The sequence below is a fragment of the Plecotus auritus genome, assembly GCF_963455305.1.
Source record: "Plecotus auritus genome assembly, chromosome: 6".
Taxonomy (NCBI): domain Eukaryota; kingdom Metazoa; phylum Chordata; class Mammalia; order Chiroptera; family Vespertilionidae; genus Plecotus; species Plecotus auritus.
Genome location: NC_137773.1, coordinates 96,299,642 through 96,324,739, shown reverse-complemented (window position 1 = coordinate 96,324,739; position 25,098 = coordinate 96,299,642). Strand labels below are relative to the sequence as shown.

The 25,098-nt window shown below is 52.7% G+C and overlaps 1 protein-coding gene across 8 annotated transcripts in view; it reads right to left on the bottom strand.

Moving 5' to 3' along the window:
- The window catches only part of MYO9B (myosin IXB), an 86,939-nt gene that overhangs the window by 7,889 nt on the left and 53,952 nt on the right, over window positions 1-25,098 (bottom strand). For 6 of the 8 annotated variants that reach the window (XM_080676972.1, XM_080676971.1, XM_080676977.1 and 3 more), the window contains exons 9-29: window positions 23,486-23,602; window positions 23,023-23,157; window positions 21,427-21,548; window positions 19,221-19,362; window positions 18,766-18,970; window positions 18,171-18,252; window positions 15,663-15,776; window positions 14,318-14,357; window positions 13,289-13,411; window positions 12,363-12,443; window positions 10,544-10,654; window positions 9,126-9,248; window positions 8,015-8,164; window positions 7,765-7,931; window positions 6,229-7,089; window positions 5,356-5,422; window positions 4,849-4,973; window positions 2,505-2,638; window positions 2,126-2,316; window positions 321-419; window positions 25-198 (exon numbers count right to left, since the gene is read on the bottom strand). In XM_080676972.1, the coding sequence (XP_080533098.1) occupies window positions 25-198; window positions 321-419; window positions 2,126-2,316; window positions 2,505-2,638; window positions 4,849-4,973; window positions 5,356-5,422; window positions 6,229-7,089; window positions 7,765-7,931; window positions 8,015-8,164; window positions 9,126-9,248; window positions 10,544-10,654; window positions 12,363-12,443; window positions 13,289-13,411; window positions 14,318-14,357; window positions 15,663-15,776; window positions 18,171-18,252; window positions 18,766-18,970; window positions 19,221-19,362; window positions 21,427-21,548; window positions 23,023-23,157; window positions 23,486-23,602 (3,363 nt within the window). The remainder of the gene's footprint in view (window positions 1-24; window positions 199-320; window positions 420-2,125; window positions 2,317-2,504; window positions 2,639-4,848; window positions 4,974-5,355; window positions 5,423-6,228; window positions 7,090-7,764; window positions 7,932-8,014; window positions 8,165-9,125; window positions 9,249-10,543; window positions 10,655-12,362; window positions 12,444-13,288; window positions 13,412-14,317; window positions 14,358-15,662; window positions 15,777-18,170; window positions 18,253-18,765; window positions 18,971-19,220; window positions 19,363-21,426; window positions 21,549-23,022; window positions 23,158-23,485; window positions 23,603-25,098) is intronic. The other 2 variants (XM_080676973.1, XM_080676978.1) reach the window with 1 other exon arrangement.

The window sequence follows — 25,098 nt, the reverse complement described above, 5'->3', positions numbered from 1 at the left end:
CACACTCAGAGTGGCACCACCAACCTTGGGCAGCTCAAAATCATTCTTGGTGTGCCCACGGGTGAACTCATCCAGCAGGGACTGGAAGAGGTTGAGAACCAGGTTGGGGTCCTTCTCGCCGCGCTCGGCCGCCAGGTTGCTCACAACAATCTGGTAGTTCTCCATGAGGTCCTTATAGCCAACGTGGATCTTCCCGTTCTGCAAGGATGGAAGGTGTGACTCCCCTGGACAGACTGATGGGGGTGAGGAGGGGGCAAGGTGCATCCTGGGGGAAGGCTGGGTGATCGTCAGGGCCCCCCTGGGGCTGGGGCCACACATACAGGGACTGAGTACATGGTCTTGAGGTTGCTCCTGAACTTCTCTGTGGCCTCGATGAACAAGCTCTCGATGGGTGTCTTCTGGGAACGCAGGTCATTTATCTGTAGAGGGCGAGGAAAGGAGAGACCCACTGACCCTGTGTCTCTCACCACTCTGGCCCATCCCAAGCCCTTCCCTGAACCTGGGCTCACAGGATAAAATTAGGGCTCTCCAGCCAACTCGGTCTCTCCGGTCCATTTAGCCCAGGTTCAAACTGTTGACATTTGGGGCTGGATCACTCACTGGGGATTGCAGGGGCGGGGGGGGGGGGGGGGGGGGGGCGGATGGAGAGAAAAGGACTCCTGGTCTCTACACACCAAATGCCAGTAGCACCCTCAATTGTGAGGACTAAAAACATGTGCAGACGTTGCAAAGTGTCCCCTGGAGGCAGAATTGCCAAACAAGCACTTGACCCCTGGACACGCTCCAGGACCAGGGCTGCTCGATAGCCTGATTATTTCCCGATGCATCCACCCTTTGCAGGGTCCCTGTCAGCTTGCTGTGCCTCTGAGAAGCTCCCAAATCCTGTTCTGTCTGCTGTGTGCTTTTCCACAGCTGGAGCCATGAACACCACGAGGCCATGGCTCATTCACCTTAGCTGCACAAGTAAGCATCCAATCAGTATCAGTCACGAGACCCAATGCATTTTGTGAAAGCTTATTCTAAACAAAGTAAGTTCATGGCCACGGCTGGGCTATGGCCGAGCCACAGCGAGGATGGTGGACCTAGAGACAGGTCCAGTGGGACATAGTGTCCTGCCCAGGTTATTCCGGATCTTGGTGTTTGTTTCCTTGTGTATGTGAGCAAGAAGGGCAACTGCCCCCAAAGGTCACTGCAATACAACAGATGAAGCATCTAAGTGTCATCTAACTGCAGGTTTCAAACATCCTGGGCAGGAACCGCAGGATAAAACGCATCTGCTGAGCACCCAGCCCCCATGCCTGTGCGCGTGCACTTGAGACAATTCCAGCACAGGTTACAACCCCTCGCCATGGCCCCTGGGACAGGTTCATCCCAGAATCAGATGCTTTTTAAAAAAATACATAATTTTATTGATTTCAGAGAGGAAGGGAGAGGGAGAGAGAGATAGAAGCATCAATGATGAGAGAGAATCATGGATCGGCTGCCTCCTGCATGCCCCACACTGGGGATGGAGCCTGCAACCCGGGCATGTGCCCTGACCGGGAATCGAACCCTGAACCCTTAAGTCTACAGGCCGATGCTCTATCCACTGAGCAAACCGGCTAGGGCTCAATGCTTTGGATTGTAACACAGTTCTGCACAGTGTGTCCAGCCCCTAAAAGACCTCACAGACATTTTGCAGAGAAATTTAAATAAAGTTGGCTCTCCATACCCATGGGTTCCACATCTGTAGATTTAACCAATTCAGTAAACAAAAACAAAACACAACACCCCAGAAAGTTCCAAAAAGCAAAACTTGAATTTGCCACGTGCCGAGCATGACGCTGAATCCGTGTGGGTGAGGTGACGGGTCGGCACACCCTGCTGTAGTCTACATGAAAACATAAGGGACTTGAACATCCATGCATTTTGCTATCTACGGGGGCCCTGGAACCAATTCCCTCAGATACTGAGGAACACCTGTACCTGGGCTGACCAAGACGAATATAAGTTACAAGTGGTCTTGTATGAGCCCAGGCCAGGCTTTACAGGAAACGTCACTTCCTGTGTTAGAACGGTGCCCCTGGACTTCCTGTTTCCAGCCCGCTAAGGTGTCTCGTGCCCCCCTGAACCCGCGCTGGCCTACCTTGTTGAGCAGGAACTCATCCAGGTACTTGAGCTCGTTGGCATTGGTGATCTGGCGGAACACCGACTCCCGCCACTTCTCTGACACCGTGATCCTGCCAATCTTGAGGTTTCGGTTTTTCTTCCCTTTGCCTCCTGTCTCCTTGGTGTGCTTCTCGCCTGTGGCGTGGCGGTGCTGGTGGCCCGATGGGGCTGTTGGGGAGAAGTGGCTGGTGAGGGTGGGTTCTGGGGGGGACGATGGTCAGCCTCTCGGGGCCTGGTCACAAAGGGAGCCAGGACCCCTATTGCTGTAAACTGATCCACAACAAGAAAAGTGCCTCCAAGGGAGGAACCAGCCCGGAGGCGTGTGCCCAAGGCCTCATTGGGGATGGATGACCAACCTTCTAGATTCTTCTTCATGGTGACGGCTTCCAGCACGATGTGCCCGGGGACCAAGCTCTCTGTCTCCTCCGTGCCCTCCAGGCTGTACTTTTTATCCTTGTTCTTATGCAGGAAAAGTCTCTTAAATGTGGACCTGAAGGAGAAAGTCAGGGTTCTGTTTAAGCCGCAGGAAACAAAAAAAGATATAAGGCCAAGGAAAGGGCCACCTTACCATAAAGACAAATACCCCTTTTCTTTGCTTTTCTTTATTGATGGAATTGGGTGCTACCAAAAATAAGGTCAATTTTCGTGAACTGACGGAGGAGTCAGGTGAAAAAGCAAGATGCCAATCAGATGCTGACTCCATATTCATATAAAGAAATAAATAAAACCTCCCTGTCCTCCTCATGATTTTATGGTACAAGATGACGGGGAAAAAATGACAAAAAATAAACATGAAGTCGTGCACTGTGGCTACTGGGTATGTGGGGAGGTGAAAAGTGGCCCCCCAAAACTGTGTCTAAGTGCTAACCCTCAGAGGCTATGAGCATGATCTTATTTGGGGAAGGGTCTTTGCAGATGTGACCACATGTTATAGACTGTATGTGTGTGTCTCCCCAAATTCATATGCTGAAGTTGATGCCACGCGCCTGTTTGTGTGCTGGTCACCAGGGTGTCACCTCAGAGATTGTGATAGGCTGGGCTTGTGAAAGGATCAACATGCCTCTGGCTAGAGACTTACTACATCCATCCTTGGAAGAGGAAAGGAAAAACTTAAAAAAAAAAAAAATTGCTAGCTCAAATCCAAATTCTTACTTTATGTATGTAAAATGTCCAGGTTGCTACAAGATCACCATAGTTTGCTTTGTTTTGTTAATCCTCACCGGAGGATATTTTTTCAATTTTTAGAGAGTGGAAGGGAGGGAGTGGTGGAGCGGGGGGGAAGGGGGGGGGGTGGAGAGAGAGAGAGAAATGTGAGAGACACATTGATTGGTTGCCTCTCATATGCGCCCTGACCAGGGCCAGGGATCGAACCTGTAACCCAGGTATGTGCCTTTGGCCGGGAATCGAACCTGTGACCCTTCGGTGCCCGGGCCAATAGTCTAAACACTGACTCCAAAGAAAAATAAAAACAAACAAAAAACAAAAAATAAATAAAATAAAATAAGCGCTGACCCACACTGGCCAAGGCAAGATCACCCGTTTCCAGCCAAGCTCAGACAGTGGTTCTTTGTGTAGGTTGTTAACAGGGTTGTGCCGCTGACAGGAGGAAAGGCTAACTCACAGCAGGCGGGTGACCATTTAGAAGAATACAACCCTAATGATCCACACAACTTCCTGAATTTTTGTTACATCACAGAAAACCTTATCAGTTCAGTAATTCTAGTTAATCTACCAAGATAATGTAACTACATTTAATTTTGTGAGTATACAACAGTGATCTCCTATTTTGGTGTCAGTTTTTCAATGAAGTTTCGATTATTGGCAAAAATACCAATCATAGGCTGAAGCCTAATCCCCAATGTGATGTTATTAGGAGGTGGGGCCTTTGGGAGGTGAGTGGATTGTAAGGTGGAGTCCCCGGGAATGGAATTATGCCTGACGTTTAAGCTGCTCATTCTGTGGTAGTTTGTTATAGCAACCGGAATGGACTAACACACTAAGTGAAAGATCTCAAGATGAGGTCATCTGGGTTACCCAGGTGGGGATAAGTATCCTTATGAGACAGAAAAAGAGATGACACAGGAGAAGGTCATGTGTTGACAGAGGCAGAGATTGAACGAATGCATCCATAGCCAAGGGCACCTGGAGTCCCTAGAGCCGGAAGAGGCAGGAAGCATGCCCCATGACACCTGGATTCTGGCCTCCAGGACTGTGAGGGGAAAATTTCCATTGTTTGAAGCCACTCTATTGGTGGTTCTTTGCTTTGGTGGTGCCTCTGCCTCCCACTCTAGCCTGTTCTTCACCTTTCCTGCTCCACAGCCCACCCTCTCTGCTCTGGGATGGAACCATCCGTAGCACCTGGGCAGGAGCTTCTAGGGACAAAGCCTTGGCCTAGATTTTCTATCCGAGGACCCAGGAGGTGTTGGAGGTAGGGATGGGGCAGCTGGTTCTGATTCCATAAAAAGCCAGATGGAAAACCCATCTGTCCGGACCCAGAGAAGGTGACACAGATTGGCTCTAGGCTTCAGTGGAATCGTTTCATCCTGATGCTGCCAGGACCTGGGCTCCATGAGGGCCTCTTGTCATAGAACTGCTACTGAGCAAGTACCTGCCTGACTCAGTTTCCTAACTGTCGTTGGTTTAGGAGACCAGACTACTCCAGAACTGAAGGCCTGAGCCACCCCCAAACCCCACACTCACTTAGAGTCAGCCTGGGCGCCTGGGGACAGCCCTGAGTCGGTGCTGGTAGATGCATCGCCCGACTTCTTCTTCTGGACGGCCGCCTTCTTCGTGCTGGGCTCGCCATCCACGCTTTCCGACAGAGGCTGGGAGAGAATGGGGCCAGGTGAGCAAAGGCGGTGCCTTGCTGGAGGAAAGCAAGGGGTCCCAGTGTCACTGTGTGCTCTGTCTCCTGACGCCCCTTCTTGCTCTCTCTTTTTGATTTTTTTTAGAGAGAGAGGAAGGGAGAGGGATAGAGATAGAAACATCAGTGATGAGAGAGAATCATTGATTGGCTGCCTCCTGCACGCCCCTATGGGGATTGAGCCTGCAACCCGGGCATGTGCCCCAAACGGGAATTGAACCAGCAACCTCTTGATTCATGGGTCAACGCTCAAGCAGGTGAGCTCCCCTTCTCTCTTAAGCTGTCCTTTGGGGCAGAGGTGAGCCTGGACCCTGAGGGGACAGAGCTGCAGCCTGAAGCTTTACCTGAGTCTTGGCCTGGGCTGGGAGAAGCTTGGAGACATCACTGGTGGATAATGAAATGCGCCTCTCCCTGCGAGATCACAGAAATGTGGCTTTTATAGACAAGAAAGAGTTTGGATATATTTTTTGTTGTTATAACTGGAGGGTAATTCTTATAAGTACCGCGTGCTAACCGATTGCGCCACTGGAGCTCCTACTGGAGGGTAATTCTATTGGCATCTGGTGGGTAGAGACTGGGGATGCTGCTCTGTACCCCGCAGTGCACGGGATGGCCTCACTGGAGAGCGAGCTAGCCCCAGGTGCGGCCCTAACAGAAGCTCGCCTCCACCTCCACTCTTCTTTCCTCCAGCCCAGTGGGCCTCTGGGACAAGGGTCTGGTACTGGAGTCACCGATATTTAGGTATAGGGTCAGGCAGGACATGCTGAGAGCTAGGTGCTCCTCTCACAGCTCCCGAGGAAGTGTAGTGACCCCCATTCACTGATGAGGAAACTGAGGCCCAGGTCGGGCGGAGGGTGGGGGGTGGGGAGTGAGGCCCCTGACCGGAGTGGCTTCGTCCCTTGAGGCCAGGCGCTTTCTGAGTGAACACAGCTTATTTCAATGGGAAAATCAGGGTTCTGGGTTTTGTCAGGCAGCCTCAGGCAGGTGCCTCATCCTTGCCAGACCCCTCCCCCTCCTTCCTCAGGGCCCCACGCACCTGGTGTCAGCTCTTGGACATGGAGCTGCTCATGTACCCCAGTGCACAGGGTGTCCCCACCCAGAGAACAAGCGGGCCCCAGATACTGTCGTGTGCGGCTTGTCCTGCTGCCAGACCTTTGGCCGCGAGTCCCCTGCCCTGCCTTCCCACTGGATAGGACAAAGGAGGGTGCGGGGCTTACTCTGTGGCTGTGAGGGAGGTCCCCGTGGCCCGGTGCCGCTCGCTAAGGTCCAGGGACTGGCTCAGCACAGCACTGGGGCCAGTAGTCGTCAAGTTCTTGCCTCGCCACAGCTCCACGGCACTGGCTAGCCGCTCGGAGACGGGTTCACGGTACCGCTGGATCTGGGTGGAGCCTCCGGGGCTCACAGGCCTGTCCTGAGCCCTTGGGCCACCACTCGGCTTGCTCTTGTCCCGGGGCTTCTCGGGGGTGGTGACGGGGGCCGGCATGCCAACCCCGCTGTCCAGAACCAGGCTGGTGGGCCGTTCCATGCAGTCCTGAGGTGCCTGCGGGGTTTCCCCGGGCACATGGCAGGCTGGCAAGGCTGGAGGAGGCCCCCAGGGCTGATTTTCAGGAGCAGGGCTCTCGGCCTCCGCCCCTGTGTCTGCGAGGGCTTCATCCTCCCTGCTCTCCTTTCTGTCTTGGGGAAGGCGCTCCTCCTGCTCGGGGGAGGCCATTTCGAAAGGTTCTCTAAGGGCGTTCCCGTCCTTGCAAGACTGAATGTGCTTGTTCTGGAGTTCCACGTGCTCCAGTCCTCTCTGCCGCCGGGACTCGCGCTTCTCCCGGCTGCTGGGCACTTTCTCGTGACTTTCCGGGGGGTTTTTCTGGGATGAGGGAACCATCTCTGGGCTGGGGCTCTCCTCAGGGTGGAAGCTCTCCGCAGGGGGCCCGTGGCTCAGCCACACCTCGGGCTCCAGCGGCAAATGCTCGTTGTTCTCCGGTGGTTCTTGGCTGGGCCTACCCTCAGCATTTTCTTCCCTTGAGGCTTGCTGGGCTTCCCTCTCCTCTTCCGCCTTCTGCTTCTCTGCAACCATCTGGCGGAAGCTGGTGCAAGGAGTAAAGGGGGTGGGTTCAGGAACTATCGTACTTGCAGCCCCCAGAATCCACCCAGGTTGTCGGGGGCCTCCGAGCCACACTTTGGTGGGACCCGCATGCTGCTTGCCTGCTGGACAGCCAGCACAGCCTCTGGCCCTTAGAGAGGCTTCCGGAAAGGTGGACCCTCCTCAGCTAGGAAAGGGGGTGGGGGAGGACCTGTCCTCATGGCCGTCCCTGCCCTAGGTTTGCCTGGCGAGTTCAGGGATACCTTCATTGTGGGAGAGGCCTGTTAAGAAACCCCGGAATTCCTTTGGAGCCCCTGGCCCGGTGGACACCCAAGCTGCATGTGTGCGGTGTGGCAGAAGGGGAGTCCAGGGTGGCCTGAACCCCCTGATTCCAGGTGCTCCACTGACAGGCCGGGGTGGGCAGGTGCAGGGGTCCCTGGTGGTGACCAAATGCAGTGGATGGTGACTTGGGGCTTTGCCGTAAGTACCACCCACCAGCTCTAGAATGCCTCTCTGGGATTTGCGTGTCCAGATGGCTGGGTCCCACCAGTCTCTCCCCAGCCTCCCTGCATTCAGAATGATATTCTGACAGCTCTACCTGTATCTCAGGCAGCTTTAGGGTGAGTGAGCTTTCTGGCTTCTGGAACATTCTTGGGGGGGAGGGCCCTGTTCTGCTCACCTCTTGCGCTGCAGGTGCCCCCGGCAGAGGCTCTGCAGGCGGATGATGCTCTGTCTCTGGCGCCGGTAAGCTGCCCGATGCCGGTAGCCCCTCCACGTGGCCTGGAGGTATATGGCTGCCTGTGTCCGCTCCAGAGCCCGTCGAACGCGGTAGGACCGCCAGCAGGCCTGAGAGCAGGGCAGGTGTTCAGGAGGCAGGTGTGAGCCAGCCTGGCCAGCCCCACACCTGGGCCCTTTGGCCTATGCGATACCTGGATGGTAATGGCCGCCCGCCTCATCTGTAGGAAGTGCCGGCGTTCCAGCACCATCCGGAACCAGCTCTGCAGGAGCAGGATCTTCCGTACGACCTCTCGGTGCAGTGTTTCCTGCAAGGCTTGCCGCTCTGTCTCCTTCAGGAAAACCTGGGTAGGGGTGGGGGGTGGGGATAGGAGCGGTCAGAACCCCTGAGTCTAGGAGGTTTGCACAGCCACCTCGAGAGTGAGTGCTGACTGACCTGACCAAGGGGAGTATTTTTTGAAACGTACTGAGATGCAATTCATGTAACATGAAATTCAGTGGCCTTTAGAACATTCACAGTGCTGTGCACCATCGCCTCTATCTGGTCTAGAACATTTCATCACTCCAAATGTGACTCCAGTCACTCCCCATTCCTCCTCCCACAGACCCTGGCATCTGCTAGTCTGCTTTCTGTCTTTATGGATTTGCTGCTTCTAGATATTTCGTCTAAATAGAATCACAAACTATGTGGCCTTTTGTGTCTGGCTTCTGTCACTCAGTATTAAGATTTCCAAGGAATCAGGGCTGAGGAATATTCCGCTGCATGGATGAACATTTTGTTCATACATCCATCAGTTCATGGATATTTGGGTTGTTTCTACCTTTTGGCGATTGTGACTAATGCTGCTATGAAATGTACAAGTACTTGCTTGAATACCTGTTTTTAGTTCTTTTGGGTCACTATCTAGAATTGGAATTGCTGGGTCACATGTATTGGGGACCCAGGAGGGATTTTTCACGACAGGGAGGTGACCTTGGCACCTGTTGGACAAAAAGCAAGTAACATACATCCAGAGGTGGAGACGGTTTCTGGAGGGAAGACGAGTGAAGGAAACCTGTCAGATGCTACAGTGGTTGCTGCCTGGCCCTTGAACACCCCGTGGAATGCTGTGATGGTCTGTCGCCTCCATGTGAGCAAACTGGAAACAGGCCTGATGCTTGCGCCCAGCCCCATGGTGCTCCCTTGGTCTTCCAGGATGCCCGGGCATCATGCCTCAGCAGAGGCCCCTATTTCCCAGTGTATGACCCAGGGGCGTGGAAAGACCCTGTATGACGGGAGGCGGGGGCGGGGAGGTGGACGCTGACCTTGGTCTTTCCGATCTGGTAGCTCCTCTTGTCGACGTTCATCTTCTCCAGCAGGGCAGAGATGACCTCCCTGCAGGGCTGGGCGTCCTTGGGCAGCAGCACCTGGAACTGCTCTGTGAAATCCTGGGTGATTTCGGCAGAGAAAGGAGAATCCGAGTGAGCGCCACCAACAGGGATGGCAGTTCCCTCATCAAGCTGTTACCGAAGCCGAAGCTTAGTTTGACGTAAATGGTACTGAAGCTAAAATCGTGGCGTTTCTGAAATCGTCTGAAACGTAAGAAAACTGGTAGCAGACACAGAGGACTGGAGCCTTCCATCAGTTGGTGCGTGGCTATGGAGGGCCTGCTCGGTGCTGCTACTGTTGGGGGGAGTGTCCAGGAGATGGGGCCACCCTAGGGAGGACTCAGTCTACGGCTCAGTAGGGGGCTGGACCATAACTGGAGGCACATGCCTTTAAAGAAAACAATTATGTTAAATTTCAAGAGCCAGTCATTAGTAAAATATACTAGCACTTTCTCCCTTTTCTGTAATTTTGCCTTTCCTATTTATAAGGTTTGAAAAATAATACTTCCATTCTGTGGGTAAGAAAAGAGAGGCTCGCCATGATGAAGTCATGTCCCCACAGCCACGCAGGTAAGGCTGAACAGAGACCAGGTATTGCCACTTCTGGCTTTGGGGCCACTGCTTACTCAAGCACCTCACAACTGGTGCCAGCTAGCGTAATGAACCTGGGGTTTTCATCCTGGGCTGTGCTGACCCGTGGGGACATTTGGTGATGTCTAGAGACATCTTGAGTTGTCAAACTTGGGGGCAGGGGGTGAGTGTGCCACTGGTATCGAGTGGGTGGAGGCAGGGAGGCTGCCCAGCACCCACAGTGCACAGGATGGCTCTACCATAGAGAACGACTCAGGCCCATGTGTCAGTGGTACCACAACTCAGAAACTGCTCTGCAATTTGATCTTCACCAACGTGAGGTTACTAATGACCTCTTGTGTTTTGAGAATGCCTAGAGAGCCATCTCTGAGGCTACCACTTCCCTGGGCCTCAGTTTCTGTATCAGGAAAATAGGAACCAGGCCCTCTTGCTGCTGGTGGGCAGAATAAAAGAGTTGGGTATAAAAGCTGTTAGAAGGTGCTCGATAAAGGACAGAGCCACACAGGGATCTGCTTGTGCAAATCCCTCCTCCTGGCTTGGTCTCACACTTCTGCATCCTTTACGGCTTAGCTTGGGCCCAGACACCTCTTCTGAGGAAAGCTGCCCTCCTACGACAGAATGATCCGTGGTGCCGGGTGGAGAAGCCCTGGCGTCAAGTCACCATCTGATGGGTTCATGCTCCAGAGCAGCATTCTGTCTGGAAGCAGAGCTGGCTGTCCCTGGGCCCTGCACTGTGTCGTGGGCAGCCACACGTGGCAGCCTACCTGGAATGTGTACTTGGCACTGTAGCCTGATCTCCGGATCCGCACCGTCTCCAGCATGCCCGTATAGCGCAGCTGCTGCAGCACCAGCTCCTCGTCAAAGCACAGCTCTTTCTGAAACGGGATGCAAGCAATCAGGGCAGGAGCCTGTGGCCAGATGTCCAAGCCCGTAGGCGGTAGGGGAAGAGGAACTGTGGGACAAGGTCCTGGGGGATTCCAGATATGGACAGGGTCCGGCACACAGGCGGGTCCTGGCTGGTCTGGAACCGTCCCTAGCACAGCCGGCATGGGCACCTGAGGATCTGCCTTTCTCTGATCCAGACGTGCTTTTTGGAATAAAGAGACGAGGCCAGTCAACAGCAGTGCTCAGGGCATTCATTTTTCCTAGAAAACCTGGTGTCTGATTTGTTCTAATCCCTGGTGTTGAGGAGACATGCGTCACTCCTTACTGCCTAATTCAAGAGAATGTGTTGCAAAGAGCTCTTTTCTAGGGGCCCAAACCAAACCTGGGCTGAACTTGTACTCTGTGCCAGGTACATGGGTAAGTATTGAGGATTCTACAGAGAGGAGAGCATAGTCTGGGGGTGGGCAGCCAGACGCATGTGTGAAGGGTGGATGCTGCTGAGGTCGCTGTGGGAGGTGTCAAAGGAGAGGGGACCCTGGGCTGAGTGCTGAGTGCTGAGGAGGAGGGCAGGGAAAGCTGGGTGAAGGCCCAGAGGAGGAGGTGGAGGCTGAGGGGCTGACAAGAGATGTAGGGAGATGCCTGTGGCTACAGGGGCAAGGGGAAGGAGGGGAACGATGCTGGCTCAGGGGGCTTCAAGCCCGGAGATCAGGGGCATGGCCTTCATGCCAATGGGTGTTATTTTAAGTGGATGGAAGGGAAGGAATGACACTGGGGATGGGGTTGTCATGACTGGGTCGGGGATACTGCTTCTGGCATCTGGTGGGCTCTTGGAGGCCAGGAATGCTGCTTAATACCTTACAATGCACAGGTCAGGCCCCCACCCCCTCCCCAAGAACCATCTGCTGGCACAACCCTTGCCCAGTGCAGGTGTTGATGGAGCATTTCCCGGGTTGCCCGAAGCTGAAGTAAGAATCTCTGATGGAAGAAGGAGGGTCATATTCTGTTGCCAGAAGAACGGGGTTGGGGGGAGAAGACCTTCTCTGAGACACCACTGGGAGAACTGGAAGGCAGGAAGGGAGAGGAGGAGAGGAAGCCGTGGCACCTGGCAGGGAGAAGCGGGCTCGGGATGTTAGCGGGAACATCCCAGGAGCAGGAGAGAACCAGGGTAACAGGAAAGGAAGGGTAAAGGGTATGGGAGAAGAGAGCCATCAGGGTCCCCTGCCCAGGGGTCACCTGTACCAGAGAGGGAGCCTAGATCCCAAATGGCCCCCAGCAAGGTCCAGTGGGCCCCTGGGGCAAAGGAAGCTGGCATCGAGGGCCGAGCCTGCCGTCAGAGCCCCACCAAGGCTGTCTTTAAAGGAACTTCTGGATGAGCGGCAGGCTCTGCCTCCTGCTGCACCACCTCAGCCCCGCCCTTCACGCACACTGTGCACTGGCCACATTTGGGATGTATCTGAAGAGCACCGAGACCTGTCCCTCCTCGAGCAAGCCTTCTCCGCAGCCCCTCATGTTCCAGATGACATCCTGCTTGTGGTTGCCCTTGCTGACTGCCCTCCCCCCCCCCCACCCGCTGGTCATGATACTGTTTACAGTTCCCAGAACTTAGGTGAACACTTGTTCCTGGAGGCTTTTCCTGCCCCACCCCCCTTGGCCACCAGACCTCGGCCTTCATCTCCCCCAGACACAGGAGCCCCTCACCTTCTCAGCGTTGGAGCGGATGCAGCGGATAAAGAAGGGCTCTGCCTTTCCCAGCGCCTCCAGGAGCTTGTTAAGGGACGTCTGGGGAAAGAGAAACAAGGGATTTAGCTGAGGCCCCCTGAGGCATGCCTCTCAGTGAGAGGGGATCCAGGTCATCTGCCTGCATCACCATGGGAGTCCGTGCTGATGTGAGACATGGGGGGTTACAGCTGGACATTCTGACCAGAGGCTGCGCTACTCTGGGGAGCCCCTGAGGGAGTTGTGGGGTCCCTGTGGCCGCCACCTTCCTAGGGTCACCCAGCTCTTTACTTCCGGTAGATGTGGAGAGGAGACTAGATAAATGCCTTCTGGGATTTAAAACATATGTCAGCCTCAGAAAGGAACATGTATGCAGTGATTTTGGTCTCTGGTCTGCTGTTTCCAAAAAGGATTTGTGGGAGCTCTTGCATGAGGTAATTGTAAAAAAGCCGAGGTGGGAACAGAAGACTCAGATTGAGAAAAAGGAGAAGGAATAAAAAAACCTAATGGTGAGTGTCAGCAGCCATTGGACGCCCCCAAAAAGGTGTCCCAACGTCTGCTGACAGCCATGGAATAAAAGGAAAACATGAGTGAAGGGCACAGCTCAGTGGTTATATTAACTCACGTACTGACTCATGGTATTTTTTAACTTTTTCTGTCTCCCCTGGGGCATTTGGCAGTATCTGGAGACTTTTTGGTTGTGTGACGATGGGAGGATGCTACTGGCATCTGGTGGGTGGAGGCCAGTGATGCTGTCCAACATTCCATATGCACAGGATGGCCCCCCCACAGGAGAATGATCCAGCCCCAGATGTCCAGCACCGCCAGGGGCGGGAACCCTGGGATAATGATCAGCTGCCCGTGTGGCGTCTGTTTTGGCTGAGCCAGGTGAGCCTCGGGCCTCCCACCTGGAACTGGGCGCTGATGCTCGGGGGCTTCTTCTTCTTGTGCAGGTGCAGCAGCGACTTGGTGGTACGGTCGTGCAGGGTCATACTGATGATGAGCTTCAGGGACTTGGAGTCCAGCAGGTTCTAGGACAGACACACAGGGTCTGGCCTGCCCTCCTGAGGCCCTAACGGGCACCAGGAGGCACTGATTCTGGAGCCAGGACAATGCTCCTGGGGGTGACAGCGCTTAGTATTGGTTTCACGACTGTGCTACCGGAAAGTGGGGGCAGGCGGTCCGGCGGGACTGTGCCTGGGCTGGGCCTGTGAGTGGCACTGGTGCCAGGAAGGCTGACTACAGCCTCTCTTGCGGCCCCAGTGCCTGGAAGGCAAGGGCCATCACAGCCTCCCGCTATGCAGCTCCAGGACTGCAGACCCTTACTGTTGCCTGATGAGCACTGGCACTGTCTCCTCTGCTGACCAGACTAGGGGCTGCTCTTACTCTTCTACAAACTTCATGATCCGTCCACATGCTGCATGCGGACAGACAGAACACCTGGGTGCACGTCGCCCACAGCCAGCTGCTGGGGTCTCGGCTGTCTGGACACATGCAGCAGGTGTTGTGTCTCCTGGAGATGGCTGGTGGCTGAAGGCCCCGGCTGTGGGGTGGGAGGGAGGGTCTGTTGCCTCTGAGTAGCATAAACTCTGTGGCGGTTCATACTCTGGGCCTCCCTGGCCCAGGCTGAGCCTGCCTCCTGCTCAGTCCTTCCCCGGACCCTCAGGCTTCTCCTGGGATTTCCCGCCTTTGTACCACTTGTGCAAATTCTACTTCTAAGAAACCCAACAGGAGACAATTTTTTTTTTTTGCGGGGGGGGGGGCGGTGAGGGAGAAGAAGGAGATGAAGGAAAGAAGAAGGAAAGAAGAAGGAAGTCAGAGAAGTTAAAAGCCAGCCCCCCGCCCCTTCCCATCCCCATTTTCTGGAAAATGACATGAGCCAGGTGCTCTAGACAGACAAAAGCAAGGCAGCATTAGACGGCGTCCCAGGTGTTTACCTTTGGAATGATCTGCTTTTGTTTGGTACCTTTACTTTTCCTGTCAAAAATATTAAAAATGGTTTTGTGAACAGAAGGAACATGGGGTCTGGACCTGGGTTAGTTCAGCAAGCCACGCCTGGCGGGTTAGATGGAGCGAGAGCAGAGAGAACAGAGAGTCAAGAAGCACAAGTGCAACGAGGCCACTACCGCTGCCTCTCCAAGGACCAGGCAGTGCTTCTGCTGCGCTCTGCACACTGGCTTCCCTGGGGGACAGGAGCATCAATTGGGGGCCCCCTGGATGCCAGGGAGCAGGAGAGGCGGGCTGGTCATCTACACAGCAGAGCATGCATCTGCACAGGGCCGGCTACGGGGCAGCTGATGGACCTCACAAAGTGATGGGGATCCTCCCGAGAGGAGCTTTGAGGGACCCTGCAAGGCTCCGATGCCTACCAGGTGTCCCAGCTCTATTTGCTACATGCTGGCAAACTTGAAGCAGGCCCACAAAACCCCTTCTGGATCTCCCACCCTGCAGAGCACTGAAATGGGCCCTGGGAGGAGAGCCATTTGAACTTGTGCTGGTGCAAAGTTAAGAATGAAAGCCGATCTTTTGGTGGAGGAAGGAGGGATGGCCCCCACACTGTCGGACACCATGGAAACAAAAGAAACACTTTTTAAAAAAAATTGCAGCTTAGCTCGTTTTTTACGACTAGTTGAGGAGGCGGGGCCATCTGCACAATGCATGGCTGTGAGGGTCTATGTGTGTCAGGTTTCATCTTAATCTCCATGGGGTGGAATGAGGCTAATAAAAATGTATTTGGAAACTGGCTGCCTTGTGGGCACTAGCTGCGCTCTCAGAGACCAGCCCCAACTGTCCCCCTGGTGCTGTGGACATGAGAATCATCACGCCTGCTTTGCAGACCAAGGCTGCATGCTTGGAGCACTCAGGCCAGGCGTGAGCAGGAGGGGGGTCCAGGCCTAATTTATGTGGCTTCTGGGTCCTTCCTACCACATCGCACTCCCGGCCACAAAATCACATGCCCGACTCCTGACAGCTTTTTTGTGAGCTCAGTGGCAAGGGGGTAAGGAAGCAGGCCTTGTCCTGCGTGTCTTGGGGGAGAGACTTAGACTGTGGTTCCTGTGAAGCTGTGCAGGACACGAGGGAGCTGGTGGAGATTTGGCCACAGCAGACACTAGGGTGGGCGTATTACAAGGGCCACTGAGCTGAGCAACTGCTGGCATGAGAATGGAACCGCAAGACAGTGCAGCGTTGGTAGCAGCTGATTCAGCGTTATGGGCCCCGGGAGCAGGGGAGGCAGTCGTTGCACTTGTGGGGGTGGCACCCGCAGCCTTGGGGGGGACTCACAGGATGAAGGTGCGGGGTTTCTGGAGCCGACTGAGGGACTGGAGAAGCCTACGGGGGTCCTCACCCTGCCAGGGCAATCCTTTGATGGTCTTGATGATTTGGTCATGCAAATCACTGAGAGCGAAGGGGTATGGGGGCACAGTGACAGAAAGGAAACCAAGTTAGAGCAGTGGGTCCCCCACCTTGGGGACCCTGGCATGGTCGGGACTGTCCCCAGGCCACTGGAGCCAAAACATGCAGCTGTGGGGGCCTGCTCACTGCTGCCTCTCCCTCTAACACCAAGAAGGTGACAGGGGTTCAGCCAGGAGTGGCCCCCACCCCAAAGAGGCTCCCCTTCCTCTGAGGGAGTTGAGGCCACTTCCAGCTCAATGGTTTCTCCTATAATTGAAAAAGGCCTCATACTGAAGAGCCTTCCAAAATCTGCAAAAGGCATCAAGGGACTAGAAGGGGGCTTCTCGAGACAAGCGGATTAGTTTCTCTTGATGTTTCTGTGGCCACATGTCAGCCTCCTTGTTGCCTTCAAAAGAGGCCTGAGGAAGAATAAACTGAAATTCACACGGGTTCTCAACCAGAGTGGTACTGTCCCGTGTCCTCCCTTCTAGGGGATATTTGGGTGCCACAAGGCGGGGGTAAGTAGGGGGAGGCCAGGGATGCTGCTCAACCCTCTACGTGCACATGCCGGCCACCACCACAGAGTGAGCAGCGCAGAGCAGAGGGCAGGAAATCCTGGCTGCAGGAGATCTTTACCCCAAAGAATTCAATCTTATCAGCTTCGTTTTGTTCAGTGACTATGGGTTCAGGTTCAGATCTGAGAGTACGTTCTAGGCCCAAACTCTGGCACCGGCGTGTGACAATGAGAACAACTTATAGGGGAAAACCTAGTGCTCTGAAAAAAGATATTTGTGAAGGACGTCTAGATGACAAATGTCTTTAGTAGAACGTTGGAAGTGAGGAAACACTGACTACAGAACGAAGACGGGAGGTTCCGGTTTTTGATTGTTTTGTTTTTGTTTTAAATTCCTTATTCCAGTTATTTCAGATGCATGTTTAAGCTCTGGGCAGTTGGCCTGGGAAGACCCCGACCGGCAGCCCCTCGTGTGTTCCATGCACCATGCCCGGCTGGATAGCCTCACTTACCTGTTCCCTCGCCCTCCAGGGAGGCACGGAGGGCACAGACAACAGAGCGGTCACATTCACTTCCACACCCCGAGCAGTCAGTGCAGCGGCCGGGGCTCTGGACAAGGCTGTGACTTCCACCTGTAGCCCCCTAACTTGATTAAATATGGTGCGAGTGCCCTCTCTCCTGGCCCTGGACGCTGCACTGAGAGCCTAGGAACCAGCTCCTCTGTTGTGCCTCCCTGGTCTTGGGTTCGAAGGCCCTCGCTCTACTTACTTCTTGCTTTCATAGAAAGCAAAGATGTCCTCAAAAGCGTTAATATCGAACTCCTCAGAGCCGTCAATTGAGAAATCTAGCATTGAGCAGCTGAAAGGGAGAGTCTGTATAAACTAAAGCACTCCAGGGCGGGACCCACAGCCCGGGGCCACCTGTCAGTCTTTGCAGGAAAACAAACAGACAAACCAACCAACCAAAAAATACCTTATAAGCAAAGGGGGGAGGGGAATGCAATTTTTACCTTATCCTCTTTTGGATAAAAAGGCTCATTTAAAAATGCACCTTTTTAAAAGCAGGAAAACGACACACTATGCTTTTAGACAAATGACATTCAGTCACTCACCCAGTTGCTAGTTCTATCTTTACACACACACTTTTACGTATCTCGTAAAGTTATTACAAAGGGCACAAAAATAAAATAACATTTTGATGTTCGAAAATGTAGTGGCTTACTCCTTGGGGATTGATGTTCAGGGACTTGGTTGCCCCAGAGCCTTGGCACGTGCTGCCCGCTGCTGGCATACCCTGCCTGCCGTGTCTGGCTACACTGCTCCCTCCTCTGGTTTTGTCGCTGCCTCAGTCATATGTCCGGTGTGGCCTTTTCTACCCCACCTTCCTGGGAGCACATGCCTGATCACTTTTACGCTTAGTACAGACTGGGGTATGTGAAGGGCCCTGGGTCATTCCTAAGTGGCCACAAAATAGCCCACCTCATCTCACGTGCAGATAAGAGGTAGCGGCGTTTCTGACTGTGAATGAAGTATTTTAGCATCTGCTTTCAGGACACCCTGGCCAGGCTGCGGGAGGAAGTGCTTTTAAATCAAGCCTGTGGATCGGAGGGACCAGTGTCAGCTTGGCCCCATCCACCAACTGCCACAACCTAACCATGGGAAGGATTCTTTGTAAACTGAGCCATCTCAAATCTTCCTAAAGCAGATGGCCTGGGTGCAGAAAAGTGGCGGCCAGGTGCTGTTTGCTTCTGGGTCTCTTTGGTTCAAGCAGTTGCTGGGTAAGGTCAACCCCAACTTGGGTTCAGGGTGTGGGGTTTCTGGAACTGTCTTAAACAACGCTGTTGTCTACCAGCTTCGGTTGGGACAAATCAAGGTCATGCTCACCGGTACAGCTTTTCCGAGGGGGTGATGGTTCCTCTCTGTAGCTCCCCCAGGTGACTTCGGGTGCCAGGGCTGCACAGATCTGCTGGGGACACAGATAAGATGGAGTTGGGGATGTGGGGTTGCCTGGAGCTCGAAGGCCTTTGTCTTTATTAGGAGGCTGAGGTCCTGACCTGAACTCATCTTAAAAAAACAGTCTGATACTCAAATGTGGGCAGAGTAGGGTCTGATCTCCAAACAGCAACCATTTATTTATTCCTATTTCTCAAAAAGGCCTGAAGCTTTTGGTCCTTTTAATCAACGCCCTTCGTAAAACGGTCCCAAGGCTGGTGTCTAGAGCCCAGTGGCCCTAAGGGAGCCACCGAACAATTCCGGGCCCCAGGTTGTCACAGGAAAGCAGGGAGATGCCTTCCTGCCTTGTGAAGGTGATGATGTTAAATTATGCACCTGTAGAGTATCTGTTTGGGATGACGAAAGAGCTCTGGAACCAGGCGGTGGTTGCACAACATTGTGAGTGTGCTAAATGCCTCTGAAAGGTGCACTTCAAAATGGACTCCAGGGTCCCCCTCTTGAAGGTGACATGGAACCCTCCTCTTACCTGCAGCCTTCTCAGCCCTCTCGGCCCGCAGGCGTCCGGCTTCCCGGAGCACGGCCATGGCGCGGATGGCGGCCCGAAGCATGGCCCAGCGGAACACTGCTACCGGGTCCATGCCGATGAGCTCCCGCACGTAGGAGCTATCACTGCCCCGCAGAAGTGCCACGATGTCTGGCCGCATGTAGTCCATGTTCTTCTCCCGGAAGTCCTGGTGGGGAAAGAGGCAGGCAGTCACTTACTGGTGCTAGAACGGGAAGGGCTAGTGAGGGTTGGGGACCCATTGTAAGAGAGAATGGTTTCTGCCCGTGGAGTGGGAGATTCAGGGGCCGGGTCTGAGCACCCTGGTATCTGGCCCAGAATGATTGAGCTGAAGGGAATGGACCAAGCAAGCACCAGAGAGAAGGGGCCTCCAGGTCACCCACATGTTCCCTTTCCCACCTCCTGGTCCCGACTCGTACCTTAATCTGGTATTTCACCTTCCCTGCGAAATGCTGAATGATGAATGCTGGCTCCATGATGGGGGTGCCGAGGAAGTACCTGTTGTCTTCGTGCTGCTGTTTGAACTTGGCCAGCAGAGTTTGGCTCGTGGCGTGGGGGAAGCTGGGAAGATTTGAAATTGTGAGCTTTAAGAACGGTGGCTGATCACCTGCTCTGCATGGTAGGTTGCAGGTCCTTTGACACTGAGGTGGGTGGGCAGACAGGTGCTTGGGTTGCCCTGAGTGTTGAGGTTTAGGACCAGGAACCTGCTGCTGGTATGAAGGGGCCAAGGGCGAAAGGACGCACTCAGGGCTGCGGAGTGAGCTCAGAGCAGGGCAGAGCAGTAAGACTGGGACTTGGACCTACCATGGGCAGCTCCTAGGAGTGATCCTAGGACAGAGTGACTCTGGCCTCGGATCCATCTGTACCTGGATGCTGTGTCTTGGAGGGGGTCTTACCTGGGCTCCCATTAGAGGGAGGAGAGTGGGAGCAGAATAAGGAACTCACTGTACCTGGCTATATGTGCCTCCCAGGAAGGATATGCCACAGCCAGCTTTGGCATGCCCTGCCTGTGCCCACCCAGCCTTGCTGCAAACACAGCAGTATAAGATGCCTTTGAATCCCCAATGCCTACTGCTTAATGCGGGGGTGGGGGGTGGGGAGGGAGGGGGCACACGGTTAAAGAGGAAGATCCGATAGCTATGAAGCACATCATTTCTAGGTATGGAAAGTGAGGGAACCGTTTTTGTCTGGATAAATAATACTTTTGTTGTTAATCATTACCCGAGGATATTTCCTCCCCCATTGATTTTTAGAGAGAGTGGAGGGGATGGGGAGAGACACAGAGAAACATTGATGTGAAAGAGACACATCGATTGGTTGCCTCCTGCACGAGCCCTGACTGGGGCCAGGGATCCAGCCTGCAACTGAGGGCGGATCCACAGGCCACTTTAGTCCACAGGCTGAGTCTCTAACCACTGAGAAACCAGCTAGGGCTGGATAAATAATACTTTAATGCACTGTTTTAGAAAATCCAAATCAATATAAAAAAGAAATCCTTGATAAACCAAAATGGGCAGATTTTAAACAAAGACAGATCTGACCCTGGTGGGCCTGGTCTTGCCTCCCACACTTCCCCCCACACAGGTCTGGGACCATGTAGCTAGCCCTTCCTAGAACCCCACCCTTCTCTTATCTGAAGGTTCTCTCTTGAGTTCCAGTGTGAATGAACCTGTCTGTCCCCATCCTGATGGAGACTTGGTGTGAGGCAGGTGAGCCTAATTTTTCCAGTCCCACAGAGGCCTCAGCAACACAAGGGCCCAATAAAGAGGTGCGATAAAAAGACGTGTCCTGATACCGGGAAGCTATGAATGTGACCTTCTTTGGAAATAGGGTCTTTGTAGATGCAGGCAAGTTAAAATGAGACCATGAGGGTGGGCACTAATTCAAATGACTGTGGTCTTTGTACGAAGGGGAGACGAGACACTGACAGACAGGAGATGGAGATGTGACCACAGTGGCAGAGGTGGGGGTGATGCAGCAAAACACCAAGGATATCTGGGGCTGCTAGACGCTGGAAAGAGGCAGGAAGGGTTTGCTCCTAGAGCCTTTGGAGGGAGTGCAGCCCTGTCAACATCTTGATTTCAGCCCTTTGGTACTGATTTTGGACTTCTGGCCTCTAGAACCATGAGAGAATACATTTCTGTTGTTTTAAGCCACCCCTTCTGTGGTCATTTATTACAGCAGCTGCAGGAAACTAATTCAATAGGTGGCTTAGTGACTGTGACTTCAGCGACTGCAGCTGGGTGACCAAGCATGAGGCACCTTATAAATATCCCTTCCAGCCGTCAGTGCATCCTGGACAAGGGGTGCGGGCTCTGCAGAGAGTAGGCGTCTGGGCCCCCGGTTCCACATGCTGCCCTTTGCAAGGATGCACCAAGCCCGTTCCCATTTTCTACAATCCTTCCCAAGAACTCCTGGGTGGGCGTGTTTCAGTTACTGCATGTGTTAATATTTCCATGATGAAAGGTACATGCATTTCGCAAACGTGAGGTCAAGATTTATGGCCAAATGAGTTTGAGAAACTCAGAAGTTCTTGGGATGTTCGGATTTGGGGTAAGGCTCTGGGGGCTGTGGAACTGGACTGAGTGGCTGGGTTTGTGGACACACCGGGACATGGACACTCACTTGCTCTCTTCATCCAGCAGATAGAAGAGGCCGGTGGGCTTCTTGCTGATCAGGTGGATGCAGCCGACATTGTCCGTGTAGTCAATGTTGTGCCATGAGATCCCCTCGCTCTGGTACTCCTCCTGCAGTGTTTGGGAGGGGTATCCGATAAGTTCATTATTTCATGGCCTATTTTTACATATAAACATGTTATACAAGGGTGGGCAAAAGTAGGTTTAATGTGAGTGCACTGTCCCATTGAGTTAACAAAGCTATTATAATAATCATAACCTGCATGTGTTTTTCCATGAGCAACTGTAAGCCGACTTTGCCCACCCCTGAATTTATGTATGCATACACATATCTATATATGGATGTGTAAGTAACAGAATACCTATTATTATATCAATAGAAGTATATTAATAGCTACATAAGATTATTACATAAGTTAATAATTAGCAACATGAACAGAACACACATTTTCAAACATCTAACACAGCAAAGTGTTACACTTAAAGTCACCTAGGAAGTCAGCAAACTTTCTTTATCAAGAGCCAGACTGTAAATATGTTAGGCTGTACGAGGTAGATGGTCTCTCTCAATATCACTTAGTTTTGTTGCTGTAGCTTGAAAGCAGCCAGGGATGATATGAAATAAATGGGCGTGTCCATGTTCGAATAAAGCTTTATTTATAAAAACAGGCAGTGGGCTGATTTTACCCCTGGGCCCCTGCTCTGGAATTGTATTGTCTATAATAGCCATATAATGTAAGTGACCTATGTAACTTCAAATTTACTCATAGTCACATTTTAAAATGTAAAAAGAGTCCTGGCCAGTGTTTCTCAGTGGTCAGAGCATCAACCGGAGCACCAAAGGGGTCTCGGGTTTGATTCCCCATCAAGGGCATGTACTGGGTTGCAGGTTCGATTCTCAGCCCTGGTCGGGGCGTGTGCAGGAGGGAATCAATCTACATGTCTCTCTTGCATTGATGTGTGTGTGTGTCTCTCTCTCCCTCTCTCCCTCCCTCCCTTCCACTCTCTCTAAAAAGTAATGGGAAAAATATCCTCGGGTGAGGATTAATATGAACAACAAAAGTAAAAAGAAATGGGTGAAGACAGCTTTAATAATATACTTAATTTAACCCTATATATCCAAATCTTTGCAATTCACTGTGTATTTTGCTCTTCCCGCTCAACTCAATTTGGACCAACAAACATAATAGTAAAATCAGCTAAATAACTACATAACCCCGTCAGTTCTTCCCCCTGTCAGAATCATCACTGTGAGGGGTAATATGTGGGTAAGGATGTCTGAGTATCTAGAATTGAAAAGACACATAGATTATAAATATTGTTGACTTTTAAGGAAACTCCGTTTCTCTCCCATTAAAGGACTTTCACGATTGAGCAGAGAGAAGGTGCAAAATTGACCTATGGCCAAAAACATCCCCGGACAGTTTGCCTCATCAAAGGCTGGGCGGAATTTTCCCCGGACTTTCCTTTTTTGCAGAAAAAAATTCTGGGGCAGGTTTGATGACAATCCAGGACCCTAGGGAGATCCCGGTTCTAGCACATCTGGCCCCCTTGGGCTGGATGAGTGACAACGACACTTCCTTACCTGCTCTAGTTTGAAAATGTGCTGGTTGAAGTAATACTGGAGCTGCTCGTTGGCATAATTGATGCAGAACTGTTCGAAACTGTTCCTCTCGAAGTCCTCAAACCCAAAGATGTCAAGGACCCCGATGGACAAGCACTGGGGGAACAGAGAAAACAGGTGTTACTGGTGGGTCCTCGCTCGGGAGCACCTGTTCTGTCATGTCCTGAGGGCCCTGTGCTTAGCTGCATGCTCTGCTATCACTGCCTTGGAAACTGTAATATTTGAACAAGGAGCCTGTGTTTTCATTTGCGCTGGGTCCCGAGAACTGCATTCTGTCCTGTTCCCTGGGCTGGGAGGAACTGGCCACTTGCCTGACACTGGCTACAGCCACCTTGGCTCCCGATGTCACACCTGTGTGGCAGCAAGGGCACAACCTCCCCCAGCCCAGCTTGGCTGGGCAGTGGGGCGGGGGTAGGGCACTCACCGAGACAGACTCTTCCATGTCTTTCTTATTGAGGAGGGCATGGTTAATGCGCAGCACAATCCAGTCGAACAGGGCACTGTACAGAGACTTGGCCATGGAGTCTCGGGCAGTGATGGCCTGTGGGCACAGAGGAGCATCAAACCTTAGCAAGGTGGGCCAGAGCGCACCACCCCAAGGTCTGCACACAGGGGAAGTTGAGGCAGCTATTTTATTTTATTTTTTTTGTTAATTCTCACCCGAGGATATTTTTTCCATTGCTTTTTTAGAGTGCAAAGGAGGGAGGGAGGAGGGGGACGTGGAGAGAGAGAAACATCAATGAGAGAGAGACACATAGATTGGTTGCCTCCTGTACATGCCTCAATTAGGGCTGGGGATCGATCGATCAATTGATCCTGCAACCCAGGTACATGCCCTTGACTGGGAATTGAACCTGAGACCCTTTGGTGCGAGGGCTGACACTATAACTGAACAACACTGGCCAGGGCAAGGCAATGATTTTATTGATTTTTTTTTTTTTTTTTTTTTTTTAAGAGAAAGAGGAAGGGAGAGAAATGTATAGGTGACCCTCCAGTGCACAGGAGGGCACTCAAACAACTGAGCCACACTGGCCAGGGCTAAGGCAGTGATTTTAAAGAGCCAGCTCATGTGACACTTCCCTTATCACTTTGCACGCCACCCTGTCAGCTCAGACAGCCCTGGACACTGAAGCATGAACTGAAAAGCCTTGACCTAGTAGCCTGTGGTTCAGCCAACTCATTCCTCAGAGCTGCCGGGGACTGATGATGCTGGAACGCAGGCTCAGGGAGGCCACTGGGCCTGCCAGCCTGGGAAACAGCCAGGAGGCCCAGCTGGGTTCAAAGACTGGCCCCTTGCTGTTCTGGGAGCATCAAGGGGCCAACATTGTAAAAGTAGTAATGGCTTTAACAATTTTTCTTAAGGCCTTATGGAGGTCTAATTTACATACAAGAAATTCCCTTTTTTTATGTGCTCAGATCTAAATTGTGACAGACAGCCCTAGCTGGTTTGGCTCAATGATAGAGCTTCGGCATCCGGACTGAAAGGTTCCAGGTTTGATTCCGGTCAAGGGCACATGCCCTGGTTGCAGGCTCGATCACCAGTGTGGGGCGTGCAGGAGGCAGCCGATTAATGATTCTCTCTCATCATGAATGTTTTTATCTCTCTCTCCCTCTCCCTTCCTCTCTGAAATCAATAAAAAAATATTAAAACAAAAAAGAAAAAAGAAATGAAGCCTCTAGAGTCGCAGCCTGGCATCTTTCACACGGTGCCTCAGGAGCAGCCGTGCTGCTGGGGTCACAGGGGTCCTGCAAACTCCAGGGGACTGATTTTTGCTCCTGGTGGCTCAGACTGTCCATGGTGCCCTTCTGAGATGCCCAAGCAGCCATCACCAGCAAAAAATCCCCCCTGTGGCTAGGTGCTTTCCTGCTGCTGTCCAAGCTGCAAGCTGCAAGCTGCAGTCACATTGCTCTTGAGATAAAAATGCAGGAAAAACACACCACACACATCCAGGGTGGGGCAAAGGCCAGAGAGAGGCACCTTATCAATAATTAGGGATCACATCACATAATGGTTGTAAAGGTCATGCTCTAGCTCTG